The sequence below is a fragment of the Mesoplodon bidens genome (assembly GCF_964165515.1).
Source record: "Mesoplodon bidens genome assembly, chromosome: 3".
Lineage (NCBI taxonomy): Eukaryota > Metazoa > Chordata > Mammalia > Artiodactyla > Ziphiidae > Mesoplodon > Mesoplodon bidens.
The window spans coordinates 104,076,818-104,096,789 of NC_138178.1; the positions used below are offsets into that span (position 1 = coordinate 104,076,818).

General features: G+C 43.3%; 1 protein-coding gene across 1 annotated transcript in view; it reads right to left on the reverse strand.

Moving 5' to 3' along the window:
• Positions 1-12,124, reverse strand: part of LOC308614989 (uncharacterized protein C14orf93) — a 21,146-nt gene extending 9,022 nt beyond the window's left edge. The window contains exons 1-2 of the mRNA XM_081229871.1: positions 11,961-12,124; positions 545-1,559 (exon numbers count right to left, since the gene is read on the reverse strand). Of these exons, the coding sequence (XP_081085997.1) occupies positions 545-1,144 (600 nt within the window). The 5' untranslated portion in view covers positions 1,145-1,559; positions 11,961-12,124. The remainder of the gene's footprint in view (positions 1-544; positions 1,560-11,960) is intronic.
• Positions 12,125-19,972: the final 7,848 nt, after the last annotated feature.

Sequence of the window (19,972 nt, forward strand, 5' to 3'; positions counted from 1 at the left end):
CTTCCCTTCATTTCCGCCGCCTCCTTCCCTCCCTACACCTGTCGGCTATTATCTTTGTCCTCTCCCTCCCACTTTCCCTTCTCTCCCTCCCCGCCTCTGCCTCTCTCTCCACACATCCCCATCTCTCTCATAGTCTTGAATTCCTCTTGGCAAGCAGAGGGCCCGTGATCAAATATGAATGAGCCGTCTGTGCTCAGCAGGCATCCTCGCCAGGAGAGGCAGAACCCACGGAGCAGCCAAGGCAGCTGTGGAGAAGGTGCCATGCAGAGCAACAGAGAGGGAGGGCAGTACCACTGCCCCGACACCTCTCACGCCAGAAAATGACCTTCTGCCGGAGAGGCCACGGTACCAAAAAAAAAAACCCCAAAAACAAAAACCAAAAAAACCAGGAGGGCTGACTCTCCCTGCCAGCAAAGGAAACTGGGTACCGTGCTGTTCTGTCACAGATACAACCGAAAGAAAGGCTGAAGGATGGAGAGAAGAGAAAGAGGCCGGGAAGAGCACAGAAGCACAGCTCCGCTAGTGTCCTGCGCTTCGTACTCACGGGGTTGAGCATCGGAGGCCCCTCGCCTGCAGCCAGGGAGCATCCCGGGAGCCGTACGTCTCTCTGAGCGGCCGGGAAGCCCAAGGGCCCAGGCCCCCCAGCTGAGGCTGCTCCCAGCTGCCGCAGCTCCTCGATCACCACCTGCACGCCGCTGCCCACGCTGTCACACTCCTCTTCCACGGCCGGCACGGCCCTGTCTGCCTCTCCGGGGCTCTCCTTGAGGGGCCCGGGCTCCTCGGGCGGGGAGCCGTGCGCCCGGCTCTCGCCGTCTTCATCGGGGACGGGCACCTTCCCTTGCCTCAGCTCACCCACTTCCTCCTGGAGACGTTTTAACAATTCGTTGTTGGCCCTGGCGAGACCCAGCGCAGCCTCAGCCAGACCCACGGCCTTATCCACCCGCTGGTAGATAATATGCAGGAGCTGCTCTGAACTCTGGACGGCCAGGCCGTGTCCGGTGACCGTGATCGGGGTGCTGGGAGGAGGGTTCCCGCCCTGACAGCCTGTGCTGCCCCCACTCGTCTCGCTCTTACAGGCACAGCAGCAGCATCTGGCCTCGCCGCCACTGGGAGGGGAGAAGAGAATGGTGGCGCTGAAGGACATGGTGGCAGAGGCAGGAAGGCCCGTGCTCACGCTGCTGGACTGCTCCAAAAGTGTCCCCAGTCGACCGGACCGCACAAAGCTCTGGCCTCTTTGGATTCACTCTCCTTTTTCATGGAGGGTGGTCGGAGCAGCCTGGGCCCCCGGGGCTGGGTTCTGTGGAGGAGTGGGCTAGCCCCGAAGGCGCACACAGTCCATGGCTGCCTCTCCTTGGGCCGTGGAGCAGAGGGCCTTCTTCTCTGTGCAGCTCCTGTGCTGCCCTAGCTCAACACACTGGAGGTCACACTCACCCCTTCCCAAAAGGGTGGGCCTACAAAGGCCTTCGGGAGGAAAACAGTTTCAGAGGGTGGAAGGCATGGAATTCCCCACCACTCCAAGCTAAGGAACAGAGATGGGACTCAAAAGGACCCACCGGCATCTGGAAAGATCATAAAATTAAGGAAGAAAATGTAGACCTGTCTTCTCCGTCTCTCTATCTTGGCTGTAAAAACAGTATTGCATTTTATTGCTTTGACATCATTCCTTAAGGAGTTCAGAACACTTCACGTAGGTTAATCTCATCCATACAACAGCTCTAGGAAACACGTTAACCCAGGGCCAGAGGAGACATGCAGAAAACTTATGTATCTTTTTCAAGGTCAGGGGAAGACAGAAGAATCCAGTTATGGCTACTTTCAGTTTAGTGTGTGTGTGTGTTTGAACTGATACCACTTTTTGTTGACATAAAAAAATCAGGATTCTACCGTCTCTATAATTTGCATACAGATGCATTCAGAGTAAGACTCCTAAACAAGGAAAAGGCCAATCAATGCAGCCCTCAACGTGTTGCCAGCTTCACACTATTATATCATTAATGTTTTGGGGGTGGGCAGGGAAGTGAAAGGAAAAGCTGGATAGGAGAGTTGAGCTGCAGTAACCAGGGCTGCACAGCCCCCTACTCTCACACTTTGTACACCTGGGCCTACAGCCTCTGCAATAGAAACTAGCTGTTCTGAATCCTCCAGCTGGAAGCCCAGAGAAATCAACTGGGGCCCCTCAACTCCACTTCTCATGCTGCTTAAGGGAGAGGCAGAGCTGAACGGGATTGTCTAAGTAGCTACATGATGCCACTCTACCCACGCAACCAGCCCCCAAAAGGAGAGACCAGAATATCAATGATAAGCCAAACTGCCTCTCTTTTGAATCACTGTAGTTAAGCAACTAAACTACTTCAGGAGGAAAAAAAAAAGTGTGGGAGGGTTGGTTTGTACCACTGAGAACACTCCAAGGAACTTCATATTGTCATTTTCTAAATGACACTTGATTACAGAAAAAAGAATCTTCCTGCCTGAAGCTCCCTAAGTGACAAAATCTTAAGTATGTTTACAATTTCCTCAAGAGATACATTTCTATCTTACCCTGTAAATTATATCATAACATCACAATTAAAAGGAGAGGAGAAGGTTAGGAGAATTTTCCACATTCCGAGATTTGGTTTGTTTGTTTGTTTTGAGTCAGCAATCTCATTTCAGAAACAGGCAATATCAATGCCTCTGAGGTACTAACATGTAAATCTGACAATGCATTTTAATTACATTTGGTTATTAAAGAATAGTTTTTAATTTGCTTTTTCTACCCTTTATATCAAAGAAATGCTTTTCTGTGCGAGATATTCACATATTGTAAGAACTTGAATCCATTTACTGCTTCTCTATCATTAGAGTCACTGGAAGCCACAGTTAAACCTAAAAAACTAAAGGCTAGGACTTCCCTGGTGGTGCAGTGGTTAAGAATCTGCCTGCCGATGCAGGGGACATGGGTTCGAGCCCTGGTCCAGGAAGATTCCACATGGTGTGGGGCAACTAAGCCTGTGCGCCACAACTACTGAGCCTGCGTGCCACAACTACTGAAGCCTGCGTGCCTAGAGCCCGTGTTCTGCAACAAGAGAAGCTACCACAATGAGAAGCCCATGCACTGCAACAAAGAGTAGCCCCCGCTCTCCACAACTAGAGAAAAGCCTACTCGCAGCAATGAAGACCCAATGCCGCCAAAAAAAATAAAACAAACAAACAAAAACAACAACAACAAAAAATAAAGGTTAAAGCCAAATTAAAACGAAAGGTTAAAGGAAAGAACTAAGCGATTCCCAGGTCAATTTGTGGATGAATCATTAATATATCCTTTTCTTTCCTAAATAAGGTCCTACATGCTCCAGCGGGGTTTTTAACTTTTTTAAAACCAACATCATGCAGAGTTTAATCTGAAACATGGATGCTGTGAGAAAAAGAAAATTATGTAAACAGTAATATACCACTTGGGTTCAGGATTTGTACAACAAGAAATTAAGACCTGTCATTTATATAATACTGTACATCAACTATACTTCAGTTAAAAAAACTTTTTAATAAATAAATAATGTATAAAATAAACTACAAGGACATACTGTACAACACAGGGAATGTAGCCAATATTTTATAATAACTATAAATGGAGTACAACCTCTAAAAATTGTGTATCACTATATTGTACATTTGTAACGTATAATTTACATTAACTATACTTCAATTTTTAAAAATTAAAAAAACATATAAATGAAGATGCATCATGTTGGGACTCCGGGTGGGTACACTTCCTGGATCAAATTGACAACTGCAACGCTCTTGCCCCCAAAACTCACTCTTTCTTGCAGGAGGCCTTTACCCCTGCCAGCGTTGTGCCTGCCTTGAGCCCCTCCCTCCCCTTAAATGGTCTTTCTTAGGTAATCTTCCCAAAACAGCACTAAAATGGGCTGTGTGAACTTGGGCATATAATTCCCTCTTCTGAGCCCCAGTGTTCTCATCTTTGCCTACTTTGAGTGTTTTTGTGAAGACTGTGTATAATATATATAAGGCACCTACAGAATACTGGCACACAGTCAGTGCTCCACACATAACAGCTAGATTCCTGAAAACTTTTGTGTTCCCATCCTGGACATCCATCCTGATGTCCTAATCTTGAAAAAAAAAAAAAAAAATACAATGGCTTGAAATAGAATTTGGGGAGTTTCCCCTCTAAATGTAATATCACATTTCTAAGAAAAAATGAATTCAAGTCTACAAAGATGCATTTATCAGTACAAAACCTTCTGTGATGCAAATTAGAAAGGTATTGAGAAAACAGAGTATTTGTAATTTACTTACTATCATGACCTGGTTTAGACTAGGGATAATTTCAACTCTGCTAGTTTTTGTTTGTTTGTTTCTTTGTTTTGCGGTACGCGGGCCTCTCACTGTTGTGGCCTCTCCCGTCGCGGAGCACAGGCTCCAGACGCGCAGGCTCAGCGGCCATGGCTCACGGGCCCAGCCGCTCCGCGGCATGTGGGATCTTCCCGGACCGGGGCACCAACCCGCGTCCCCTGCATCGACAGGCGGACTCTCAACCACCGCGCCACCAGGGAAGCCCAACTCTGCTAGTTTTTAATGCTAAATATATTTTCATATTTGTGTTGACATAAAATATCATGATACTATCTGCTCTATAATTTTGTCCCTCAATTTCTTTCTGCTTTTCGACTTTGTGTATTACCTAACTATGTCCATTTTAGAATGTCACATTCAGGGCAACACATAGGTGTTTTCTTGAATTAATATGTCTATAAAAACCTGGTACAGTGCAGTGTAGCATAATGGGCATTCAAATAACTCTTTTGGGGTTCCTATGGATACTACTGCTGACTTAGTTTCCCTGGCTCCTGCTAGGGTCTCCCACATAAGCTCTAAGACGCTGAAATAAAAGCATGAGGAAACTGGAGTTGGCAGGTATTAAAGGAACATTTCACATTATGATATTTACTAAACAGACACCAATTCAAATGCTGGATAAGTTATTAAAAACAAAACACTAATATCATTAGCTACATATATCCCCATTAGAGAAGATGAGCAAGTTAAAAACAACAGAAAAAATGCGTTTCTAAAAATTCTCTATATGCAAGGCCATGCTAAAGGATGAGTCACCAAAATGGATTGCCACCTCCAAGCACTCAAGTGAAGGGAAGACAAAGTCCCTACACACAAGGAGCTTACAGTGCATGTGAGAATAGAATGTCTAAAGAACGAGTCAAAATATACACATGTGCTTAAAAATATGGTACAGACTAAAAAAATCTTGAGGAGTTAGTTCAAAATAATAGAAAGATCAACAGAATGAAATCATGTGGAAGGGGGCTTATCGAAGAAAAACCTACAATTGAGCCTTGAGCAAGATATAGGATGAACTGGGAGGGTGGTAAGAAGACGTGATAAGTAAGAGGAAAAGAACAAACATAACAGAATTAACAGGGTACATGTGAGAGATCAGAGCAAAAGGGCTTATATAAAAGGTAGAGAAAGCTGACAGAGGACTTTGAAAATCAAGGTAAGGAAACTCTTAGAGCAGGGGTCCGCAAACCTTTCTCTGTAAAGGACTAGATAGTAAATAACTTAGGCTTTGCAGGCCATGTGGTTTCTGTCACAACTATTCAACTCTGCCATTGTAGCACAAAGCAGCCATGGACAATACATAAACATGAGCATGGCTGTGTTCCAATAAAACTTTATTTATGGACACAGAAATGTCACAACTTACATTTAATATTTACATTAAAAAATATAAAAGCCATTCTTAGCTCATGGGCCATACAAAAACAGGTGGCAGGCCAGACCTAAGACTACAGGCTATAGTTTGCCGACCCCTGTCTTAGATACCTAAAGTGGAACAGTTAGAGGTTAGGAGACTGTTTAATCCTGGAGAGAAGTGATGAGAATCAGCATTGTGGATATGAAGGTTCAACATCCTGGAGGAAGGACTGATCATATTTCTTAACTTAATATATGTGGGGGATAGAGACTGGTTAAAGACATCTTCAAGATTATAAACCTGAGGGTTAGAAGATGATGGTACCACTGACAGAATGATAGAAATGAGGAAGCTGAGAGGAGGCACCAGCATGCTTGAGAAGATGTGTATTTACAACATGTTGAATTTCAAACTGATGGCAGCATCTTTAAATGGAATGTTCTGAAAGCAACTGGCTAGGACTGAAAAACAAAAACAAGAGGAAGGTCAGAGCTGGAATGCAGATTTGGAAACTTTAGCAGGAGGTTATATTTGAACCTCAGAGAGTGAATGAGCTCTCCAAGGGGTAAACACAAAGTCCTTGGCAAAGGCCAAGGACAGCACTTCGAGCCAATCCTTGCAAGAGGCTTCATTGAAAGAGAAGAATGGTCAGTAAGGTGGGAGGAAAAGACTGTTATGAAAGCCAAAGTAGAAAGAATATCAAGGGACTTCCCTGGTGGCACAGTGGTTAAGAATCCGCCTGCCAACGTAGGGAACACGGGTTTGAGCACTGGTCTGGGAAGATCCCACATTGTCACAGAGCAACTAAGCCTGGGCACCACAACTACTGAGGCTGCGCTCTAGAGCCCGTGAGCCACAACTACTGAGCCCGCGTGCAGCAACTACTGAAGCCCGCGCACCTGGAGCCTGTGCTCCGCAACAAGAGAAGCCACTGCAATGAGAAGTGAGAAGCCCGCACACCACAACAAAGAGTAGCCCCCGCTCGCTGCAGCTAGAGAAAGCCCACTCACAGCAACGAAGACCCAACGCAGCCAAAAATAAATAAATTTATTAAAAAGAAAAAGAATATCAAGAAAGTGGATCCAATCAACTGTGACAAGTGCAGCAGAATGGTTAAAAAAGATGCAAATTAAGGAAATACATTTTATTTGCCTGTGATGGTCACTGGCAATGACCAGAGAGGTATTTTTTGTAGTGAAAGTAATACTGTGCAGTAGACGAAAGAGAACGTGATGGAGAGATAATGGAAGCAAGACATGAAGTCAAGTTTTCTAGAGTTTAGTTATGAAAGGAAGGAAATAGGAAGTCAGAAAGGGCACTAGAGCCTCAGTATGTTTAAAAAGCAGAAAGAAAAAGGCCAGTGAAAAAGGAAGGATGAACATATTAGGAAAGGATTTGAGTTTTCTTCTAGCAAGGATTCGCCCAATGTGAGAAGGAAGGAAGGCAAGCTCTTCCCTGAGACCGCAGAGAAGAAAAAGATGAACTCAGGGGCCAAGATTCACTGACGTGGAGAGAGCAAGACAAAGATATATGCTATTGAGACACTCTTTTTACTTTACAGACTTTTCTCAGTCTGAATAATTCAAATTGATAAAAGAACTTTATTATAGATAGTGCTGCATTATCTGTTGCTACAACCTGCTAAATTCTTTTCTAACACTCCAGACTTACCATGATTAATCATTCTTGCTTTTTTCCATCACTAGTTTAAGGTTCTAAAGCCCACTTAACCCTGCCAACATTACTAACATAGCTAAACTTTATTATGGTATCTTTATTTTACCTCTCAAAATGTATAACTGTTTAATATAATAGCCCATGAAGCAATGCATGGAACATCTGGCAAAGCAACAGTTAACTGGAGTAGATTATCCAGGCAGTATCTATACCATTATTATTAAACTTTAATACTGTCAACTTTTGCAACTTCAGATTGTTGATTTATTCTCAAACCAAGAGTTTGCATTCTTGTTCAAGAAAGAAAACACAGGAATAAACTAAGATTGACCACCACTGAATAACATACATGCCTTTTGCAAAATGCTATCCACTTCTAGAATTGAATGTTAAGAAAAAGATCTTCAATCCTATGATGAGCTGCCAACACAAAATGGCAGCAGCTGTCAAACTTAAGTTTACACAAAATCTGTGTGTTTGGGGTTCATTCTGTATTGGTCTAATTTTAATACATGTGAAAGGAGCCTAGAAATGTACTTTTCAAAAAGTTTGTGTTTTTTTGAATAAATATTTAGATAAAGAAGAAAGAAAACTCATCTTCTTTAGACAGACAGCTCAGGGTGAGACTGTCCATAATCTTAACTATCCCTTTCCTCCCAAGACATGTATTTTTGTGAGAACTAAATATATCACACCCTTGGCAGCTCCCCTGCTTGCTTCAACCCATTCTGAGTTTGAATTTTCTGCATGACTGAGTTCACCTCCAAACTATGAAAAATAAAAGTTTTCCCACTGTTTAATAGGTGTGTAGGATATATGGTAGCACTCAGATGATCTATGTTTTTATAACGGGCCCTTGACTCATTCAGGGTCATGCTAGCAACGGACTTCCTTAAATGTGATTACTGAAAGCATAGCGATTGATACCATAATCTTCATTTTAAGAAATAAAAAAGGAAAATGGCCACTTAAAGTTCCTGCTGTGCCAGTCAGCCCTTCTCCCCCACTTGAAGGTGCAAAATGGCTCACCGGATAGAAGGTCCTCTCAAAACCTATTTCTATCAGACATGAGCTCCTTATCACACAAGAACAGGTAAGTAAATACCATAAAACAGTATTTTTCTACATTTTTAAAGGCTGACCCATCTAAGGATCTACAAAAAAACAAAATCTAAGACCTCGTTTCTAGGGGTAAAAAAGATGTAGACCCAGAGGGCAGAATGATTTCCTAAGAAAAGGATCCCACGTAATCCGAAAATTCCAAGTATGTTTGTATAGTAGTACGAGAGTTTTTAACCCGATATAGCACTGTCTTTTTTCTTTACATGTGCTAAAATGCAACTTGGTGAGATTAAAATTACCGGTTTAAGGTTTCCATATCCACGTGCCTGACGTAAATGACTCTTCCTGCATTTCTGGAGAAAATGAAAAATGAAAAACTAGCTCCTAAAGCTGTATCGTGTGCCCAGCGAGCCCTCGGTAAATGTTAGCTGATTAAATATCAGTCAAAGATGACAAAGTGGGCATGAGGGACAGCAGAACAATTTCCGAAGAGAGCGTGTGTTTTAGCCACAGGCAGGGAGAACACAGCGGCGCAAGGGAGAATAGAGCTGAGCTCCGCCCTCGAGGCCGCAGGGAACAGGGCGACCCTCCACTTGAGACCCCCGGTAGACTGTGCCCTAGGTGTCCTGGGAAAGGGGTGTTCCTCAGAAGGCCCGCAGACAGCAGATTGGCCGAGGCGCGGCCGGGGATCTGGGTCACCGTGGGTGGACTACGTGGCCAAAAAAGCTCGGAGGGCTTGAGGGGAGTATGGCGGGAGAGTTCCCGCAGCGATCCCGCTTTGGCGGCCCTAAGGATGTCCCACCGCGTGTGCCCCGCGCGCCGCGCCGGCTGACTGAGCGGCGCCAAGAAGGGCGCGCGGGCGGCCGGGGACTACCGAGGAGCGGCTCGTGTACCCGGCCAGCGCGCGCACGCGGGGAGGCCCCGCCCCACCAGTCTCCGGGCCCCCAGTGATTGGCGGTTGGACGATGAGGCGGAGCAGGGCTGGGGACGTTATTGGCCGCAATCCACAATCACTCAACAAGCCAGGGAGGGGTGGGGCCTCTTCAGGGAGGGACACGACTGCGAGGCTTTTTCAAAGCCGTCAGACGCCATCTTTAGCTTGCTTTTTTTTTTGTTTACTCGCTTTTGTTCTCTTCTGCTCACAAAGCTGCGTGTACACGATTATAGGTACAGTGGCCACAAGTCGGCCTCATACATTTGGTGGCGGAAGGCTTTTCGTTCCTGCCGGCCTCAGCTGCAGATCTTTCAGCAGGGTGGCAGCTGCCTTTACTTCAAAGTTTTCATCTCGAGGGGCCTCGCGGATTCCCAAGCAAAACCAACCGAGTTTAGCTTTGCTTTGGTAGGAGGGCCAAGCCAACGATATATTCGTGGAAGGAATTTTGTTTCTTACAAAGAAATTCAAAGCAAGGACATTGGCTCTGAGCCTAAAATCCTACTAAAAATTAAATAGCCTAGGAAGACAGGGGCTTGGGCTGTGTATACTGCTCTAGAAGAACTCTCTCTTTTCCGAGAAGGTAAAAAGTATACGTGAAGACCTGCAGTGAGGCGAAAAAGATTAAGAGCAAAACTCCATTAAAAATTCCCAACACTGCTGCCATCACAAAGGTCACTAGACTGACTAGATTTCAAAGATACGCAGGCCTAAACTTGTGGAATGATCCACATTTGAGACTGATCGGACTTGTATTGTTAGGGAATAAAAATGCACTCAATACAGATAAACCCAGAGAGCCCACACGGGCTACTTTCATTATAGTGAATGTCAAGACCTGTACAAACAGTTTAATCGCCGTTGTTAGGTGTCCTAAATACTGCTTGAAACTGAGTGGGACGCGAGGTGGGGAATGGAAATGTATTATCACACAGAGGTTTTGTTGTCCTGAAATTTGAACTCTACAGTAGATCTTTTTTTATCTCCTGGTCGCTACTTCACTTGTGACATTCCAGTCTCTCCCTCTTCACCCCATATACCTCCTATGCTTTCACTCCAATCTGCCAATAGAGATTTGAATATAAATATTTTCCGTATGACTCCTAATAGGAGACGATGGTTCTGGAACAGAATAAAGTGAGAATACGTCTACTGTAACCGGAGGTGCTGTTCTGAGCCTGTTCTCTAATTCATACACTTCTCTCCGTGGCTCTTGGCATGGGGAGAAGGCTTTTCATTTTTAAAATGCAACATGATAACCAAAATGCATTTCTTATCCCTCCCATATATTATTTGCCTTTGCCTCCTCTTGGTGCCTCCCCCATCACCACCACCATAAACAGTTTTTGAGAATTGGACTTGACTGGATTATTTTCCTGATATTTTGCCAGCTGTGAAGCTTTTCAAACAAATCCCAACCTATCAACGACCATTTTGTCAAAAAGCCAAGAGAGAACTTCCCTTCTGAACACACCAACCAAACCACACATAAAGGCCAAAATATACACAGCTGTACATTTAAGAACGTGAGACAATAAAAAGCAAAACCACTTAGGCAAAACAGTCACTAAAGGCGGCTTTAAACCAGACTCAATAAATTGCCTACCCTCATTTGCCACATGGACTGCATATTCCTTGGCAATTATTTAATTATTCACTAATCTGATACTTTAGAAGAACAGAAAATACAGTAAATGCACATGGAATGAAAATGCCTAAGTAATTCTATGCATAGGATTTCTTCTACGCTTTAATTTGCACATGAAATGCTGTCTGGATCACATTTGGGAACACAACAGAAAAAAATCCACATCCTAGGGGCTACTTTGCACACAAAAAACCAAAGGCAATCGCTTTTGAAAACAAAATCTGATACGGCACATATACACATACTGTACATATACACAAAGCACAAAACCCCAAGATAAATCTTTACGAAATTACTTGCTTAAAGAAACACACATACACAATGTTCTCATGAAAAATGTGTGTAAGACACACTGTAAGAAGGGCTTTGACCCGCCCCCCCCCGCCGGGAAATGAGTGTCACAATTATAAAATCCAAACATTTTTAACCTATTGGCCTTGGACAATTGCCACATTCAAGCCACTTGGTTTTGGTTCTGGGGGAGGGTGTGTAAAACGCACGCAAACAGCTTTGTGAGGGAGTCTCAAATCTCCGCTTCCTTCCACGTTGCCAGTGGCAGAAATTTACATTATCCCTTCATCCCGCTTAAAAAAAGAAACCTACACTTCCCAAGAGGCTAAATTTTTAAAATTCCCCTGACCATAAAAATTTACCAGTTCTTAAAATGTGATAGCAAAAAGAAAAAATCTCTATAAATTTGGCTGGAAACAGTTGTACACGGCCATCCTGCTTCTCAACTTCTTGGTATATTTAAAACCTTGACCAGGAAAAAGAAAGAGGAAGAGAGACAGAAAAAGAAATGGGGAAAAGCGCACATTCCCCTTAGCAACAGTTTCCTCACCCCAGCATTGCCACAGATCTCTATTTTTTTTTAAAAATTGAAAACACACACAAGATTAAGGAGAAAAAAAATGGAAAAAGGATACCCGAAGGTCGTATGGCTCTTTGTATTCGTGTGTGTGCAAAGAGGAGGACTCGCGGAGCCAGAGCCGGCAAGCCCCGCCCCTCCCCGGACGCCCGCCCGGATTGGTCACTGGCGGCCGCTGGGTGCCCCGCCCGCGAGCACACGCGCAGAGCCCGAGGCGCGGGCCCAGGGGGCCCCCAAGGGCCGCCCGACCCCCGACCCTGGCCCCCTTCCGCTCGGACCCTGGCGGCCCGGTTGGCACCTATACACTTCCCCACCTCTCTCCCCTTCCTTTCACTTTCTCACCCTTTCCCATGTTTGTTCCTCAGTGAAACCAGGCCTTCGTTACCAGCATAAAAAACTAGTGAGCGAGCACCTTCTGACAATTTGCTAAAGTTGGTTAACTAGTCAGTAAAATTCTAGTTTGGGATTAAGCATCAAGCACTCGGTGCGTGGGCCGAGCTCATGATTTCCAGGTGGAACGTCTCTGGGTCACGTCTATTGCTTAACCCTTCCACCTTTAAATGAACATTCATGCAAGTGCGTGACATCCTTCAGGTGAAAGACAAAGTAGTCTTACACTTTGGGCGAGGATTTTTGCTCAGCCTTTGTCCCCAATTTTTTCTCCATTTGGCTAACACTACATTCTCAAGAACCTAAAATGGGCCCCCTTAACCTCCTGCATGAAGACCTGGTTGCTTGTACCTGGATTTTAAACCACTCATAATCTGGCCCCAGGGCCCTGTTTGTACTTATTTCCCGCTGCCCTCACTCCCGTATTATTCCTTTGCTCAAGCGGTTTCATCTGCCTGGAGTAATGGCTGTCTCCTCTCCTCTGACTAGTCAGTTTTTAAACACTCTTCAGCTATTTCAGTCAACACAGACCACTTCCTTCTCTCAACTATCAGCATGAACTTCATGTTTACTCAGGTTAGCAGTGCTTAACTCTACCTTGATTGTTTCCCATATTTTACTAATTTCACACTAGTAAATTGTTTGAGATCAGAGATCATACCTTAAACTTCTTTTTTTCCCTTCAGGAACTATTTTTTAAATTTTTACTGCAGCAGCTGGCATAATTATAGACATTTAGTAAACACTGAAAAAAAATCATTTATAATTGAGTGAATTTTTTTTCTAGCTAAACACACACAGATTTTGAAACTCAGATCCCACAACAAGAATTTGCCTTCTTCAGTAACAGTTCATGAGCACTTACTGTGCAGAGACTGCTGTGAACACTTTACATGTATTTACTTATTTAATCACCACAGTAGTGGGGAGGTACTCATTATCCTCACTTTATAGATGAGACTAAGACAGAGAGAGGTATAATAATTTGACTAAGGTTATACAGCTAGTAAGAGGTAGACCTGGAACTTGAACCCAGAAAATTTAGCTCCATAGCGCAAGTTCTTAACCGTTATGCCTCACTGGATCAAAACACAGCTTTAAAAAATATTATCTGATTTCATTCTCACAACATTCCACAAGACAGCTGGCCTGAACGCTTCTAAAATATCAATGTAATGAAGTCACACACAAAGATGAGGGGACTGTTCTAAATTAAAGGACAACAGGGGACCTCCCTGGTGGTCCAGTGGGTAAGATTCCACGCTCCCATTGCAGGGGGCCTGGGTTCGATCCCTGGTCGGGGAACTTGATCCCACGTGCATGCTGCAACTAAGGAGCCCGCCTGCCACAACTAAACATGGCCACAACGAAGATCCTGTGTGCTGCAACTAAGACCTGGCACAGCCGAAATAAATAAATAAATATTTTAAAAAATAAATAAATTGATTAAAGGACAATAAAGGGACATAAGAACTAAATGCAAAATATGATACTTGATTGAATCGGGGTTAGGAAAAAAAATTATAATGGACATTATCAGGATAATTGGGGAAAATCGAATGTGATAAATGAAATATATGAAACTAGATAATGTGATTGTATCAGTATTAAACAGGCAGGTTATTGGCATCCCAATTTTACAGGAAACAGGATCAGAGAGAGGTTACTACAAGGTCTCATTGCCCCAAGCCGGCTGTCTTGAATATTCAGCCCCCCAGTGCTGAAATGTCTCCTCCATTCACTTGTTGGTTCTCAAAGTCTAGGATGTTCTTGGTAGGATCTGCTTCTCAGCAGAAAGGCCTGTTGCGTCCAAGTGTTTTTTTCACCCTAGCAGTACCCTGGCTTATATGGCAACCCAGGCAACAGCTTTGCCTGTTACATGAAAATGAGGTGGCAGTGCTTATATTCTTAAGGGTTATAGACTTCCTGTGTTTCCTTTCCCATGTTTTCCATTATTGAAAAAAAATAATAATATGGGACTTCCCTGGTGGCGCTTGCCAATCTGCTTGCCAACACAGGGGACACAGGTTTGATCCCTGGTCTGGGAAGATCCCACATGCTGCGGAGCAACTAAGCCCGTGCGCCACAACTACTGAGGCTGCGCTCTAGAGCCTGGGAGCCACAACAACTGAGCCTGCATGCCGCAACTACTGAAGCCCACGCCCCTAGAGCCTGTGTTACACAACAAGAGAAGCCCCTGCAATGAGAAGCCCGCACACTGCAAGGAAGAGTAGCCCCCGCTCACCGCAACTAGGGAAAGCCCGCACACAGCAACGAAGACCCAAAGCAGCCAAAAAAGATAAATACATAAAATAATAATAATAATATAAGCCAGGAAAATCACTAGAAAAGTAAACTTTTTACCTTTTTTTTTTTTTCTTTTTTAGCTGCACTGTGTGGCATGCGGGATCTTAGTTTCCTGAGCAGGGATCAAACCCGTGCCCCCTTCAGTGGAAGCATGGAGTCTTAACCACTGGACTACCAGAGAAGTCCCGGAAAAACATTCATTTTTGATAGGAATATATTAGGACATCTCATATCCTCAGGTGTACAGGTGATCATTTTCAAAAACGTTAGGATGAAGGGAAAACAAAACTGTTAATGACAATTATTATAATCAACATTTATTGAGGGTTTACTTGGTGCCAGCCACTCTATTTCATGTACTCAAGCCTATAAGTACTATTATATTTGCCTCTTTTACTAATGAGAAAACTAAGACTCAGAGAGGGAGGAGGGTGATTTACCTCAAGGTAATTAAGCTCATTAAATGGTGGAGTCAGAACTTGAATCCAGGTCTTCTGACTCCAGGACCTGTGCTCTTGACCATTCATTAGTCTCTGCCTAAATTGCAATCCACTCTGCCTTGCTGTGTTATACTCTTTTGCTCTCTTGTTCTGAATCCCTGAAAGAGAAGCCTGTCTTCCCTCTGATTATCAGTAGAATGTTCACAACCCCCATACAACATCTCTCTTGGGATATATCTTTAATTATGAGTCCATTTCTACAAAGGTCAGAGTTAAGATGGAAAAGCCATTTGTTTTCTTTCTTTTTTAAAAAATTTATTTATTTTATTATTTTTGGCTGCATTGAGTCTTTCTTTGTTGCTGCACGTGGGCGGCATGTGGGATCTTCCTGGACCAGGACTCGAACCCGTGTCCCCTGCATTGGCAGGCGGATTCTTAACCACTGCACCACCAGGGAAGCCCTCTTTCTTTCTTTCTTTCTTTTTTTTTTTTTTTTTTTGGCCACGCCATGTGGCATCCGCGCCCCTGCAGTGGAAGCTCAGAGTCTTAACCACTGGACCACCAGGGAAGTCCTGTCATTTCTTTTTCTTTTTCTTTTTTCCTTATTGTCACAGGGGAATCTGGTAGAAAGTTTGAGTAAACCATTTGTACTCTTAGGTAATGAGAATAGGGAGAAAATGCACCTTTTTCACCTAATTATAATTTAAAATTCTAAAGCATTTGAGTTTTCAAATGTTAAACTTCACAGATGACTTGTCAATTGAGGAAAAGCTACTTATTTAGCTTTGAATCAAACATATCTCTTTAGTATTTTAAGCTGTTTCTGTTCAGTGAGATCCCAAAGGGGCCTCTCCACACAGTGAAATCTAACTTCCCCCGGCATGAGGCCAGGAAGCTGTTTCTGACAGTTATTCATTACCACACCCAAGAGCATTTTAGAACAGTAGTGGAAGGAAATCCCAGAGCCAGTTGGGACTGTGTCCTCAGAGACACTGGAGAGGGAAGTGTCTGAGAGAGTTGAGATTTGGAGAAATGAGAGAGGTTACAGAAAGGTGGAAGATAATGCAAAGGAAAAGAGAAGGAAGAGAGGCAGGCAGCAGGGAATAGTACTCAAGGAAGAGTGAAGAAAGGAGTTTATGTTGTAGCAGGAGTGAGGGTCGATTAGATTTTAAAAGAAAAAAGTTATGGATTTGACAATTTATTAAATGCAAAATAAATTGTATAAACATCTGGGAAGTTTTTCTTTAAGGACCTGCAAATAAAGAATAAATTAAAATGCAATAAAATAAAAAATTAAAGATAGGTAAATGCAAAGTAAAAGGAGGAAGAGGGAAAGAAAGATAGATGCCAGCTTATATAGGTAGAAGAAATGACAGAATTTGAAAAACCAACATTTGCAACCACCAATGCAAAAATTGATTCAGGAAGGATCATCAGTGGATGCTAAAACCAATGGGTGCAAGACTATGGGAGTACAGGATATTCCCATGATTTCAAATAATCACTCTACTTATTATTAGTTTACTAATTAATTACAAAGGGCAAATAATGTACCTTTATTTCTTTTTTGTATAAACTTATTTATTTATTTTTTATTTTTGGCTGTGTTGGTTCTTCGTTGCTGCGCTGGCGCTTTCTCTAGCTGCGGTGAGCGGGGGCTACTCTTCGTTGTGGTGCATGGGCTTCTCATTGCGGTGGTTTCTCTTGTGGCGGAGCACGGGCTCTAGGCACGTGGGCTCAGTATTTGTGGCGCATGGACTTAGTTGCTCTGCGGCATGTGGGATCTTCCCGGACCAGGGCTCGCACCCATGTCCCCTGCATTGGCAGGCGGATTCTTAACTACTGTGCCACCAGGGAAGTCCCCAAATGGAGAAACCTAGCAGGCAAACTTCAGCGTCATCTATAATGTAACAAACTGACATTAGGTGTCTCCAGCAGCAGTGCAATGGGAAGTATACAGTATCACCTAGGCAATATTCTTGCTAAAAATGTTTAACCTGAATCTAATCATGAGGAAAGAATCAGACAAATTCAGATTTCACAGGACATATTATGGTCTGTGCTCTTCAAAGTATAAATGTCATAAGAGACACACACACAAATATGAGGACCTATTCTAAATTAAAGCAACTGAAATGACACGACAGTTAAATGTGATGTGTGAGCCTGGATTGAATCCTGGATCAGGAAAAAATATATATAATGTACATTGCTGGGACAGTTGGTGAATTTGAATACAGACAGGGTATTAGATAATATGATCATAGTAATGTTAAATTTCTTGGTGTGTTAACAGTACTGTGGTTTTGTAAGGGAATATCTTAGTTCTTAGGAGACATATTTAAGGGTCAAATGTCATGATCTCTGTAACTTACTTTCAAATAATTCAGTAAAATAAATATTAATAAATAAATGGATGTATACATATAAAGTAAATGTGGCAAAATGATAACAATTAGTGAACATATGTGAAGGGTAAGTGGGTATTCATTGTACTATTCTTTCAACTTCTCTGAAGTTTTCAAGCATTTCAAAATTTTTAAAATATAGATAAAATTGTTTGCTTTAGATATTTAGATTCAGCCCTTTCTCAAGACAAGGTTAGGGTCTTAAGATCTCTGGAATTCTCTGATTTATTTTAGGACTCAGTTATAATTCTTCAGAAAATTCTAAAGCACATGTTAATGAACACCACCTAGGATGTCAAAAAATTTTGTTTAAATCGGTGGAAGAAAGACAAGTGGCAACAATTCTAGATTTTGAAGGAAACCAAAACCCAAAGAAAGGTGGCTTGTCTCCCTTTTCGGGTGTGGGGCTTGGTGGCACAACTTCCTCTCTTTCACCATTAGTCCTTCCCTTATAAAGAGCAAGTCACTCATGCGCCTGACATCCAGGAACCAGCCTTGGGTATTGGCTAAGCCTCTGTCCATGGACTGAAGAGAAAGCAAAATAAAACAAAATATGGTAAGGGAGATAACCTACAGAGCTACACCTGGAGCTCAGTTCTTCAGGGGCTGATCGTATTTTGTGTGAGACTAATCCTGCCATTTGAAGAGAAAGAGAGCAGGACTGCAGAATCCAGGCAAGGTGGGGATGGGCAGGAATGCTTCTCAAAACTGCCTTTTATGACACCTAGTTGTAGTCATTTATAAGCAGGGGGTTGGCAAAACATTTTTTAAAGATTCATAAAGCAAATGATTTTAATTTGTCTTAATTTAAAAATTAATATAACATTTCATAGTATATTTCAGAGGAGCAAACAGCATCTTGAAATGCAACAATAATAGGGAGTCACAATGCTGAGAAGGGTAAGAATCACTGGCATTAAGACACCATAGTGAAATCCTTCCTTCATTCATTTATTCATTAAAAATACATTTATTATCTCTACTGAGTAGCCTGCAGCATGCTAGACATTGGGGAATAAATAAAAAGTGTAGTAGAGTTAAGTGTTTAACTGAAAAGGAAGACAGGTGTCATAAAACAATCAGAGACCTTACACAGATGCTCATGGATGTAGTGCATGCAGCCGAGGACCACACCTGGGCTCTACTGACTCAAGGCTGATCCACCTTTATGTGCCATTTTCCCTCTTTGGGACGTACTTAGAGATGTGGGACCATGCTTAATCTGTTGTTCTGGTTTAAACTGCTCCACTGCTTTCTTTTCTAAAGATTAAGCTTTGAATGCAGCCTCAAGACTCAAGGGAAACAGTGTTTATGAGCCCTCCCACAGAACCCTGGTGCTCAGTGGATTCCCTCTAATCAGACAACAATGCACATCACCACTCCAGATGAACTACCATGAAAAAAGGTCGATGTATTCTGTGAAACTCTGTACATGGGGAAGCTAAGAATGTCTGATGTCCTTGGGATAGTGACGATATTGTGGCGAGGCTAGGAAAAGAGCTGCAGTAGGTACAAAAATATCCCCTTGACTTTGGTCCCTTGTGGGCTACACACATTCCTACGTGTACCTTCTTATTTCCTTCTTACCAGAAGCACCTGCTATTCCTGTCTTCCTGGGAACTTGTGGCCCCCCTCTCGCCATTTGAACAGCCTTGGTCCTGACCTGTGGGCATATATGTGTGAGGTGTGTGGCCAGGGGGTATGAAAGTGCGGGGAGAGAGGACCTCTTTGTGAGTCAAAAAATAAAATGTTAAAACGTACTGAATCTGTGATCCTGCCTCACTTACCCTCCTGCTCTTATGAGAGAGGTTGCTGCTTTTCTGTCTTCCTGGCTGGGTTGAGAAAAGGTGGTTCTGAGAGAGCTCAAACCTTCTTTCCAACCTTGCACAAGCAGAGTAGACAGAGAGAGATTCTTGCAGAATGTAAGTGACTGTGACAGTACAGGGGCAGCACACAGAGGCACGTGTTCATTATGTGTGGCTGGAGAAATTATCTGTCTCCAGGGGGACATGTTTCACTGTGCATTAGCTTCTCGCTGCTTCCTTCTTCCCTATTTCTCTGCCCACTGTCTCTATCACTTGTCCTTCTGAGTCTCCCTTCCGACTCCCTGACCCACACCCCCACTCACAGTCCAGCTCTGCCCATCAATGTCTCCATCCATCTTCTCTGCCTCGACCCGTCTCCTTCTCCTCTTTGCTCAATCTCACTCTTGCTGTCCAGGAGTCGCTTTTCTGTCTCATTTGTCTCTTGTTTTCTCTAGCTCACTTTCTCGCATTCCATCTGTGTTTCCCTCTGTAATACCAGTTTTTTTGGGTACCCTGAAGCTAGCAATACACTTTTCTTGTTACATTAATGTCCATAAGCAGCACTTGGTTTATGGATTGATTAGTTTTTATTTAAATTCTGTGGAGGAAAGAGAAGGGAATTTTTATAAAGTGAGAGCAGAGAGAAAACATGAAATCAAGCAGAGAGACAACAGAAAGAAGGGGCGTCCTGAGAAGATGGGGGTGGGGCTGATATAGGGA